Source organism: Pelophylax lessonae (genome assembly GCF_965119305.1).
Source record: "Pelophylax lessonae genome assembly, chromosome: 8".
NCBI classification, from domain to species: domain Eukaryota; kingdom Metazoa; phylum Chordata; class Amphibia; order Anura; family Ranidae; genus Pelophylax; species Pelophylax lessonae.
Window position 1 is genome coordinate 68375414 of NC_138775.1, and position 12865 is coordinate 68388278.

Genomic DNA, 12865 nt, shown 5'->3' on the forward strand with positions numbered 1-12865 from the left:
TATTGTACATGAATATCTGTCAAATATTAATACTGCCACCTTTGGGAATACTTATTCTTTGAAATTGGATGGTTATACATCATTAACTGTATTAATTTTCTTGGGTAAATACATGAAAAAACATAATATAAAACAAATCCAACACTAGGTGCTCTTTGGAAACACCTTATTTAATTCAGCACTCTCTCTTAGGATTCCCAACAACATTACAAAATGTTTGCTTGGAAAAAAAATTGATGTAACATTTTTATAAGATTAAAAAGATTGGTTGCTCACTGTCACATGAAAAAACATCCGAAATGAATGGAATAGCTTTTTTCTGTAATAATTGCATATCCTTTTTTTTTTTAGATAGATTAAATTTGACATAAAATATTTATTTTAAAAATTCAGATTTTCTTCATAAATTTTTATTTAAAAACATTTAACCTTTGTTGTGTTAATAGATTGTTCTAGATATCTATGGATTTGCAGAAAAAAAAAATATTTTTATAATCTTTGCGGAGATAAGTGAACTCAGAAACCCTTAGATATTGCTGCAGTTCAATTTGCCATAAATGATTACAAAATATAGAACATCTCTTTACAAATACAAATTAGCATATATTACAGATCATTTACATAAAATCTAAATTGTCATTTTTTTTTTAACAGCTATAAGCTTTTTATCTGGGTGTCAGTGCATTGATTGCAGCGATTCCAGTGTCATTTGCCCTTAATGTGATAGTCAAAAAAAAGTTGACTATTAAAATGATATTTTCACCATGTAAACTACTTTTTACATCATCAGCAGGATTCCTGGGCCTATTGTAATTGTATTGTATTGCGGACCAGCACTTTAGAAGAGGGTGCAACTGAAGAAGCTTGATGGTGGGCAACTCTGGTGGCCATCCTGTTGGCCAAGATTAAAGATGCAGTAAAAAAACGGCCAGACCTAGTAAACGAGTAAGAAGCTGATATGGTGGGTATGGCTGTAGGGTAATGACCAGGGCATTTTGATTGTCATCACCAAAAAAAAAAGTCACATAATTGCATCACTGATTCAGGTGCAACATGCGGTCTACTGTTCACATAGAACACAATATGGTTTGACCATCCTTCCTTGACCACCTAGAACTCCGATACTGAAGACTTTGCATAAGAACACGTATTATCCACCAGAGCCAGGAAAAATGGGAGTTGTTGTCCTGCAACAGCAGATGTCCCGGTAAGTTGCACCTGCAACATGTATCCATGGCATGTACTACGTGTGACCACACAAAGCTGGTTTAATCTTTTTCCCTTTCTAGTGCCATGCTTCATTAACTGAGAGGCACTTCTTTTTTTTTATAGAATCCTAAGTGTCTTTTTTACAGCTTCATTAAATACTATAAAGTTGTTATACAAATCATTTCATCAGCTAGATCTTCTTCGTATTTATCCGGCTCCGGCTCCGGCTCCTCATCACTGTATCCAGGGCCAAAGTCTTGAAGATCATAGTCACTCCTGCTTAGGATAGGCAACATATCGCCCCCTGCTGTCCCATTCCGAATGCTGCCATTGAGAAGATTGCTTGCCGCACTTTCCATCTCATCTATAGTCATGTCACAGGCATCAGCAATCTCGTGTTTTGTGGCAGAAACGAATTTGGGGTCCCTAGCATATCTCCCTAATCCCTCCGAGATTAGAACCTGAAATATACAGAAGATTTAAATAAGGATGGATAGAGTACAACATGGACTGAACACAGATGACACCTAAACCAAGAATAAAAAGATCACATTAAGGTTACTTACACACTAAACTGGTAGAAGATATTCTGATGGCTGCTGTGAGTCAAGGCACTTTGTGCTCAACATTGAATGTGATGAATTTAATTTAAGGTCATCACAGAGGACAAGGGGGCACTCTTTATGTCTGGAGGAAAAGAGATTTTGTCTCCAAACACGGAAAGGTTTCTTCACAGTAAGAACTGTGAAAATGTGGAATAGACTCTCTCCAGAGGAGGTTCTGGCTAGCTCAGTAGGTTTCTTTAAAAAGGCCTGGATTCTTTTCTAGGTGTACATAATATTTGGGTACTAATGTTTATCTTTAGCAAATTGGATCATGCTTTGCTGGAGTTTTTTCGCCTTTCTCTGGATCAACTGTGGGTATAGCATTGTGTATATGGGATTTTATGATTGTTTTTTTTTTTTTTCTTTCTATTGGATGAGCTAGATGGACTTGTGTCTTTTTTCAACCTGACTAACAGTGTAACTATGAAATTATCTGCCCACCTTAAAAGAACATGTAAACCCTGAGGCTCTTTTTACAATGGGGCGACTTGTCAGGTGACTTAGTCGCCTGACAAGTTGCGCTCCATTTAGTGCAATGAAACCGTTCTAATCAGAGTGACTCAAGTCACTCCGACTTAAAAAAAGTTCCTGCACTACTCGGGGGTGACTTCAGAGCGGCTTGTATTGATTTCTATTAAGCACTTGCCGACCAGTTACGTTGACTGTACTGTGGCAAAGTGGCTCGATTCCGTCCAGCGATGTAGACCTACGTCGCTGGACTCCTCCCCCTGTAGGCGGCGCGCTCCCGCTGTTTTCAGTCACAGCGGGAGTCAGGCCAGGGGAGGAGCGGCGGCGATCGCCTCTGCTCTTCCCCGATCGTCGGGGAATCGAGTTTGGAGATCCGCCCGCTTGTGTAAACAGAGCGGGCGGATCTCCTAAGTGACAAACAGTGACAGATTGCAGGGTTCAGCATAGCTGAACATGCGATCTGTCCCTGTGTCACTCAGTCACCTCCCCCCACACACGTTAGTAAGCACCAGGCATACATTAACCCCTCCCTCTCCAATAAAATTAACCTCTTCCCTGCCAGTGTCATTTTTACAGTAACAGTGCATATTTATAGCACTGATTACTGTAGTAATGTCACTGGTACCCCCAAAAGTGTCAAAAATGTCAGTCAAGGGTCCTATCTGTCCGCCGCAATGTCGCAGTCCCGCAAAAAAAATCGCAGATCGCCGCCATTAAAAAAACACCAAAATTACAGAAATCTTTCCCTTAGTTAGTAAACGCAATAACTTTTGCGCAAACCAATCAAAATACGCTTATTGTGATTTTTTTTTACCAAACATAGGTAGCAGAAAACAAATTGGCCAAAAATTTAAAAAAATTTAGATTTTTACATTTTTTTGGGGGGGAATTTCATATACAAAAAGTTAAAAATAACGTTGTTACTCACTTGCATTATTCAATAAAATACTTGAAACAGAAAAAAAAAAAAAAAATTATTGTTATTTTTTCAAAATAAACGCTCTTTTTTTGTTTATAGTGCAAAAAGTAAAAATCGCACAGGTGATCAAATACCACCAAAAGAAAGCTCTGTTTGCGGGAAAAAAAGGACGTAAATTTCGTATGGGTACGGCGTTGCACGACCGCGCAATTGTCAGTTAAAGTCGCACAGCGCCGAATCGCAAAAAGTGGCCTGGACGTAAGACAGCAAAATCCTCCGGTGGTAAAGTGGTTAAAGAAGTCGTTTGAAAGCTGTGCTGAAGTCGGGCTGTTCTTCAAAGTCGGGTGACTTTGAAGGCGCCTCAGTGTGAACCGAGCCTAACTAAATGGCATTAAATTTCATAAAGCACTGTGTACCAAATTGTCATGTTTTTGTTTTTTAATAAAAAAAATCATCCTTTCTTGCAGTCCATTCCTGTCTACATGCATGCACTAAATTGCTGCTGGTGAGTTTCCTGATGGTGACTACAATGAAGCATGTCTTTAATCACAGACTGCTGCTAGCCTTCTTTGGGAGAGCGAGTGATGGTGACAACACAAAAGCACAATTAAAAAAAAAGGGGCAGACCATTGTCATCCTACAATGGGAAGTGCCTACACAAGGACTTCCATGGCAGGATATTTTATTGAATCCTGCAGATTTAAAGTGATTAAAAATTATCTGACAATTACAATAACAAATTTGATTTTAGAGGCTGGATTTACATACAGTAATCACAAATATAACTAGAATTTATTTATTTCCATGCTCTAGCTCAATCTCCATCCTACGTTCTCTCAACTAAGCAGAAGGTCTGAGCCAGTAATGCCTAACCTCACCACATTTTTCAAGCACATGTGGGGGGGGGGGGTGCTAAAGAGAACCAGTCACCTAGTGTTTTCAAAATTCACTTCTGCCAGTTGATTAAACAAAAATGAAAGGTCCTGTGGCAGTGTGTTGCCCTGCCAGGGCCTAGAAAGAGATTTTGACCCAGAATTCTCAAGCTTGTGTCATGGAGAGGAAACTGGCTTTTCAGTTTCCTATGTGTTTGGTAAAGTTCTTTTTGGGACCTGGAGCCTGGAGATTTCAAAGTGATCTGGGTGGGATGAATTCTCCAATCCTGGGTCCAGGTATTCAGAACAGCTAGCACACTAATTGTTTAGGTGTGTGCTGGGCTTTTAGTAGTGACCCGATCATAATTCTGGGCTCAAAACCCTGGCAGACAGGAGGTCTGGCCCAGGAGTCAGGAGAGCTCCACCTAGGAGAGAGGTGGGAGTCAGTGCAGCAAGAGTTTGCTAGTTGTGTGCACCCAGTTGGTGAGTGACCAGTCTGTGGGAGACACATAAAGGCCTAAAGGGTAAGGCCAGAGTAGGAGTGTTGCAAGCCTGGAGGATGAGTGATCCTTTGTTTTGAAGCAAGAGTGAAATGTAGAATTACCGCCAGTTCTCTGTATAGAAAACTGGCAGTAAATAAGACCAAATCTGATCTGGCATACAGAGGTAAGCCACTACTCAGAGCAGGCCCTGCCTGTGCTGGGAAGCTGTCATGTCTGTGACAGTTTTTCACACCGTGCTTTCCCCAGCCTTATTTAGCTATTGGCCAGGAGATTCCCCAGCTGAAATCTACATTTAAACAAAAGGGCCAGGGATACATGGGAATATGAGCAAAGACTTGCCACTGGGTGAGTGGAGCCCGATGAGGAACTGATGGACTACTTTCACATAAGGTCAGCTTCACTTTTGAGTGACAGGGCACAGCAGTGGGTGGATTTGAAAGCCACTGTTGGATTTATTAGCGGTTACAGATCTGCCCACCCTCGTGTACTGCCAAGCTAAAGTGCAGTGGACCTGAAGGGGAACTAGTTCTTTATTCCACCCCTAGTATAAAACATCGGAGCTAAGCACTTGTCTCTGACAGGTGAATTGGCTGGCAAGGGAGAGTGTGAATGAGTGCACTGGGGAAGAATCGCCCAGTGTGGACACTCATCCCCCCAGTGCAGACACAGAAAAACTCACATGTGATAGGTACATTATTGGGTGCAAGAACCAACACTTTCAATGCTGCACTGCAATGGAATTCTAAAGGGGGATTATGACACCCTTTATGAATCCCACTGAATATCGTCTGAACATCCTTTCTCCAGTGGGCTGGTCTTTGACACATGTACCTGTTCTAAAGCAGGATCACTGATGTACCCATCCTATACACATACTGCACTGGGACATCTGAGACCATAGCTAAACCAGTGCCATAAGGATAAACAAAAATCCAACAATTTTATACTTCACAGTGCTGATAAGGTTAGGACCAACCGGTAAGCTCTTCTTTCTTCTTCTACTGATTAAGACCTAAAAGGACTTAGGACTGTCAAGGCTTATAAAAGTGGGACACGTTTCAGCTTACCAAGCAGCCCCTACTTGTATGATGAAGAACTAGGTAGCCTAAAATGTGTCGCTGTTGTAGTTAGTAGCTAGTCACATTCATCTGGCCTTTTTCTGTAGTGTTGAAGAGGTTCTACTGCTCATCCAAGCAGTTTCTTCAGTTCTAATGAGTGTCAGGAACCTATCTAATCGTGTGTCACTGTTGTAGGCTTTTCACTGTGGTCAATAAAAGAATCGTGGCTTCAGTGCCGATGACCACTGGGCTTTGCCTGTTATTACATAAGCCCTTACAAGCCACACTAAAGTCCCACAATTGGTATAATACAGTCACATATTTCTGAAGGGCTGTGAAGTTGGCAATACAAGCCAAGGCTACTTACGGCTTCCACTAGGCTGTCTGCACTCCTTTGCTTGTCACTGTGTTTGTTCCTGAAGTCATTGGGTACAGTCAGGTTGGATTGGTTAAATGTCCTGTATGAAATGTCTGTGTCATCTGTGTACCATGAGCTTCTTTGTAAGGATGGGAGACTTCCATTCATCTGCTCCTTAGACTCAGCATGGTCCACCCGGATAAGGGGCGTGTAGAACGGGGTGCGGTCCCTGTTGTTAGGAGTAGCTGGCGGAGTGGCCCAGGATCTTGTGGAGCGACAAGGAGAATGTTTCTGAGCTTTACTAGAGTCCAAGCCAGCCACAGCCATTATCTGAAAATGAGTGAGAATTAGTAATGCATTTTTAGTCAGGAGGCAAGTTGCCAGACTTGGTGACACTATCTTAAGCCTTACTGTTTTTAAAAGCATATCTTTTAACATGGAGCTCCAGGTAAAGCACTAAATACACAGATGAAATACATATAAAGGAGCTACCTTTCAAAGTATTTTTTATCTGTCCATCCAGTTGTACACTAAGATGTACACAGCCCTGCCACACTGCACAGCCAGGAAGATGACCCCATGTTCTTTGTTACAGTTAAGCTGGGTACACGCTATAAGAAATTTAGAAGGCACAACCGTTCGATATTCGTATGGTGTGTACACAGCTTTCGACATCCAAAGGGTTTGAGGGGGAAGTAAATGGCGCTGCCCAGTAAGATGTAAGTAAGTATAAGAAAATAGGGACCCAATCAAAATATAACACAGTGGTATATAAATGCTCTAATAAATAATAAAAAGGAAGTGAAATTCACCAAATCCAATCCAATAAATAATTATGAATGACTTTTATAAGGAGGTGATAATCAATATAGTAGATAAAAGTGACTTGGTGCAACAAATTAAATAAATACATGAATCTGAATATTTATAGATTCAAGGGTGCATTAAGGGACACAAAACAACATCCACATAGGGGTGTAAATAATTGCAAATGTCCAACAGTTAAATTATTAATTGACAAATTCTTGTGCCTCTCCAGGTAAAGAATACACAGTGCAAAAAGTACAATGCTCTAATAACATATAAAGTGACACTGTGCTTTGAAAAAAATCACAAGGTGCTTGTGTCCAAAATAACCCACTAAATATGTTGGCTTCTTATTTGTCTTCCCACATATGGGCTCTATTTACATCTGCATGAGGTAAATGAATAGAGAAGTGAGGAAAAGGAGCACAATATTCTGTTAAAAAAGCTATATTTAATATAAAGTGAAGAGGAGGAGTCCCTATGGTTTGATCCACCACATAAAAGGGATCGCAGGCGTTTGGGGTCCTTGCGACCTACCTGCATTTGGTAAGAAGCAATGAGTGGCACACCTTATCACTGGAGCAGTTGATATCCAAGCAACAATTTTTTGTGCATGAACTGTTTCATCAGCTTGGACTATAGCCCACTATTTAAGCACTTTATATGCACTTAAATAATTTATTAATTTTTATATATTCACTGTATATTTAGTTTATATCAAGCAGTATATGGTATATTTATTATTTATTTTTTGCACTAATAAGCACTTTAATTTTGCACAACACATTTTGTGTGTCACTTGCACCATTAAGTGATATTGGTTTTAGAGATATTTTTTATTGGTCATTTTTTGTGTACAGAACACAGTACACATATGTGCCATCAGCATCTATACCATTTTACGTGATTTTGTATTTTAAGGTTTATATAATAATTTATACAATTTTTATATCAGACAATAGAACCAGGTCTGATACAGTTATTTGAACGTCCAAGATCACCAGCGCCTTTTTACCAATTTTTTATCTTGATATTGTTTTTTACAATTAAAAGGGCAGCAGGTTTTAGCATCTTTTAACCCAGAAGGGCCAGGCGCCTTCACACCATTTTTTATTTGAAGCTTAAATTGTTACTAAAGGCCCGTACACACGTACCGATTGTCGGCCGAAAGATCGGCCGATGTTCGGCTTGTTAGTATGATGCTTCCTACAGTGCACTTTCGGCCGAAAAGAATCTGTCGTGCAAGCATTAAAATTTTTGTTGGCCAACACCAGAACGGCCGATTGTTCGCCAGTCAGTACAGAATTCGGCCGACAGACAGCAGATTTGCAAGACTGGGCATGCTCAGAAAAGAAAAAACACACGGAAAGTTAACCATCACATGATATCACTTCTGCAGTCGGCTGTTGTTGGCCGACAAAATTCGTGTGCAGTCTTTTGCAGTTTTCAACAGACAAGACAGCCCTCGGACAAAAGACGGCCGATCGTTTCGGCCGACGATCGGTACGTGTGTACGGGGCTTTAACCCAGGATCTGCATTCACTATATATGGTCTCCCACAGTACACAGAACATGGAAATGCAATTATTTTAGTAAATATAAACTGTTAAATACCTTTTCTCATCAGCAGTATATAGCAATCTTGTGACTTCTATCATTGTCTGGTTAAAGCTTGTAGGGGGAGTTTTTATTCTCTTCTGACTGTCCTATGAGGCTGCAGGACCCCTGACCCTATGTCTGGACAGTGCTGATTGCCCTGTGCTGATCACATGAACCCTCCCCATTGCCATCTTAAGAGCTTTATAGGCCCCCGGGCAATGCAGTGCACTGGGACCCTGCCTACACAATCGCTCACGAGAATAAAAATGCAAATTATCGATAAGGCGGTCCTGCGCAGGAAGCTGGGGGGCAAGCGTGCGCTGCCGGTGGCGCACTCCTGCCCCCACTTGGCAGCGGGGAAGCTGATGCGCGGGTAAGGCGGCTCCAATTAGGGTGGAGAGCACTGGGGGGACAGGGAAAACCAGGGGGGTGGAGAGCACAGAGGGAAGGGGGGGAATTGGAAATCACTGAAGGGGGAGCCAGGGAGAACAGGGGGGTGGAGAGCACTGGGGGAGCCAGAGATCATAGGGGGGAAACTGAAGAACACTGAGGGGCTAAATAGCATGGGGGGGCTAAAGAGCACTGGGGGTGTTTAGAGCACTGGGGGGGGGGTGTTAAGAGCACGGGGGGGTGTTAAGAGCAGGTGGGGTGTTAAGAGCACAGGGGGGTGCTAAGAGCACTGGGGGTGTTAAGAGCACAGGGGGGTGTTAAGGACACAGGGGGGTGTGTTAAGAGCAGGGGGGTGTTAAGAGCACTGGGGAGTGTTTAGAGCACTGGGGGGTGTTTAGAGCGGAGGGGGGATGTTAAGAGCAGGGGGGGGGGTGTTAAGAGCAGGGGGGTGCTAAGAGCACTGGGGGGTGTTAAGAGCACTGGGGGGGTGTTAAGAGCACAGGGGGGGTGTTAAGAGCACTGGGGGGTATTAAGAGCAGGGGGGTGTTAAGAGCACAGGGGGGGTGTTAAGAGCAGGGGGGTTGTTAAGAGCACTGGGGGGGTGTTAAGAGCAGGGGGGGCTGGAAAGCACTAGGGGGCCAGCAAGTTGTATAGGAGGGGGATGGGACAGCTGCATATAGATTAATTGATCCTTCCATATTCCTCCTGCTGCCACTGAATGACTGCAGGAGGCAGAGGAGAATCAGACATTCAGTGGCAGCAGAAGGAATACGGAAAGATGAATTCCTCTATATGCAGCTGTCCCATCCCCTCTCCTATCCAGTCACACACACAAGGCAGCTCACCTTCCCGCCGGCCGCCGCCCCAGCGATAGAGAGAGAGAATAAAAAAAAAGCAGCAGTCTCATTATCTTCCTGCAGCGGCCGCACACACAGCATGAATGGAGGAGGTGGGTGGAGCCATTCTAGGCACGGAGGAGGACGAGGAGGATCCTCCCCCGCTGTGCATGCCGGGCCCTATCCTCCAGACGTCACTGGTTGCTAGACGCCAATCGGCTGACCATCCTAGCAACCAGTGCAGCGCAGAGCCTGAAGCTACAGCAGCTGGCGCCCGCGGAGGAGCAGGCTGGTCTGGGGGGGGGGGGGCTAGACCACCAGGTAATTTAAACTGGGGGGGGACAGAATTTATTGCCACCCTGCGTGGGGCCCCTTGGCAAGTGGGGCCCCTGGGCAACCGCCGGGCGTGCCCATTCAGAAAGACGGCCCTGCCCTCCCCCCCAAAAAAAAAGCAATACACATCAAACTAGCATGTGCAGAGTGACTTCAAAGGCTCTGTCCCATGAGGAGATGGATTGGGGACAGTGGAAGAAGGGGAGGATAAGAGAAGTCTAGATCAAGCAGCCTTTTTATACAATGCGCAGGATTAACCCCTTAGGTTCCACAGTGAGTATAACAAGCATGTTTTACTGCATATATACACTGATTTTACTGTTGTGGGTTTAGTAACAATTTAAGACTGTAGACTATTCCTGTGCCTGCCCCTCCCTCTCCCAGTCTGTAGCTGTTTCATAGGGGGTTGGAAGAGGCTGATACCAAACATTTATTAACATATTAATGGGCTATATTAATGTATCTTCTAAATCTGCCCGAAGTGGACTCCAAATAACTCCGAGCTCAGTGTCCCTCATTTATCAGTGTATCTATCGACGTAGGTGTACATCGATTGCGCGCGTGGTGCTAGGGGGCAAGAGAGCGCGCGCAGCTGATGACGCGCTCCCACCCCCACTAGGCAGTGGGGATGCTGTTGCACAGGGCCGGCGGCCGCGATGGCTGCCGGCCCCCCGCGACCACTCCCCGTTGAGAGAGATGGACAGACAGTTGTTGTAAACACAGCTGACTGTTCTTCTCTCTGAAATAATCACAGAGTGCCAGTGATCCTTCTATATAGGATCACAGGTCTCTCTGGTCATTTCAAAAGCCCCTCCCCCCACAGTTAGTACTCCCCTAGGCTTACATTTAACCCCTTGATCACCCACTAGGTTAACCTGTTCCCTGCCAATGTCATTATTACAGTAACAGTGCATTGTTTTAGCACTGATTACTGTAGTAATGTCACTGGTCCCCCCAAAAGTGTCAAAAATGTCAGTTAGGGGTCCGATCTGTCCACCGCAATGTCGCAGTCCCGCAAAAAATCCCAGATTGCTGCCATTACTAGTTTGTAGGCGCCATAACTTTTGCGCAAACCAATTAAAATACGCTTATTGCGTTTTTTTTTTTACCAAAAATATGTAGCAGAATACAAATTTGCTTAAACTGGTAAAAAACTTTGATTTTTAAATATTTATTTTTGGAAATGTTATATAGCAGAATATGAAAAATATGTTTTTCTTTTTAGAATTGTCGCTCTTTTTTGGTTTATAGCGCAAAAAATGAATAAATAAATAAAATCGCACAGGTGATCAAATACAACCAAAAGAAATCTCTATTTGTGGGGAAAAAAGGCCAATTTTATTTCGCTACAGCGTTGCACGACCGCGCAATTTTCCGTCAAAGTAACGCAGTGCCGAATCGCAAAAAAATGGCCTGGTCATTAAAGGGGCAAATCCTTCGGTCCAGAACTGGTTAAACAGCAACAATGCAACCAATCTCCTTTTGCATTACAGGAGAAGACCGATGTAATTGCTACAGTCTTTCCTCAGATATTTTAATAAATGAGGCTAAGCAAGGTGTAATTAGAGGTAAGTAAATTAATTTACCTGCATATTCTCAAAAATGCCCTGATCTACCACGCAAACTGACCCACTAGCACGCCCTTCCGGAAGAGAAACAGCTTGAAAAATGGTCAATTATGCAGCAGTATTGAAAGAGTAACATTACAGTCTGATAATGCATAAGGCCCAGTCCTGAGGATAAGAATCTCATTAAGCTATCACACTGTGGGGTGACTGGGATCTATCACAGGAAAAAAAAGTAATTGTTTATGATCGTGGGAGCAAAGATCAGACAATTACAGATTATTAAGAGATACAGAGACTAATCACTGTCATAGGGACAATTATTTGTGCCAGAAAGCACTACTCAGGACTTCTAATGCCCTGCAGTGTCATATTTACTGCCTAGCAGACATCACATTAAACAAGGATGTTACATTAGGCTATGGACAGAATTGTAAAGTCAAAAGTAGTTTTATGGAAATACTGTTGGCCTTATTTATGAGGATGGCTGTACTGGGAGAATAAAGGTGGTCCAACTGGTCAGTTATGGGCACTTGATAAATAAAACGAAGGTTGATAAGTGCTTTGTGTTCCTGTCTTGCTCATAGCACCCAATAACATTCTCACAGGTATTTTCCAATGCAAATAAAAAAAAATAAAAAAGGCCAATAAATGACTCCGATGGGAGAACACATATAATTGGTCTAGTAATAAAACGAGAAGAAATAAAAAATGGGGATAAACACGGAGTGAGAGAAAGAAAACCGGAACCTGACCATTATGGGCCTTTGAAAAAATGTGGGTGGTGTGCTTTTTTATGCATTTTTTCAACAGGGCACCAAGGAGGTAGCATGCAAGACTTTACAAAATTCAGGGCACCCACTGGTGTGAAGAGCTCCATGGGATTTAAAGGGAAATATTTTTATATTAGAGTTGTTGGTTCCAATCCCAACGATGGCATTACCTGCCTGGAGTTTGCACATTCACACTGCCTGTGTGGATTTCCCCTGTGTACACGGGTTTCCTCCCACATTCCAAAGACATGCTGGAAGGTTAATTGATTCCTGTCTAAATTGGCCCCAGTATGTGTATGTATTGGCCCTAGGAATGTGAGTTAGGGACCTTAGATTGTAAGCTCCTTGAGGGCAGGGACTGATGTGAATGTATAATATATATGTAAAGCAATGTGTAAATGGACAGCGCTATATAAGTGCCTGTAATAAATAAATAAAAACAGGAAAATAAAGAGGAGCTGAGAGAACTTCTAGCAGATCAACAGGTATTTTTGAGGAGTCCATAAAGCATGAATACGGGGGGCTAGCATGTTTTGGAGAGTAGTACTGCATACGCTTTATATTTTATTT

General features: G+C 42.8%; 1 protein-coding gene across 15 annotated transcripts in view; it reads right to left on the reverse strand.

Annotated features, from left to right (window-relative positions):
• Window positions 1-459: 459 nt before the first annotated feature.
• CACNA1D (calcium voltage-gated channel subunit alpha1 D) overlaps window positions 460-12865 on the reverse strand; it is a 537366-nt gene continuing 524960 nt past the window's right edge. For all 15 annotated transcript variants that reach the window (XM_082266515.1, XM_082266513.1, XM_082266517.1 and 12 more), the window contains 2 exons: window positions 6002-6322; window positions 460-1670 (listed from right to left, as the gene is read on the reverse strand). In XM_082266515.1, coding sequence (XP_082122641.1) covers window positions 1368-1670; window positions 6002-6322 — 624 coding nt within the window. In that variant the 3' untranslated portion in view covers window positions 460-1367. The remainder of the gene's footprint in view (window positions 1671-6001; window positions 6323-12865) is intronic.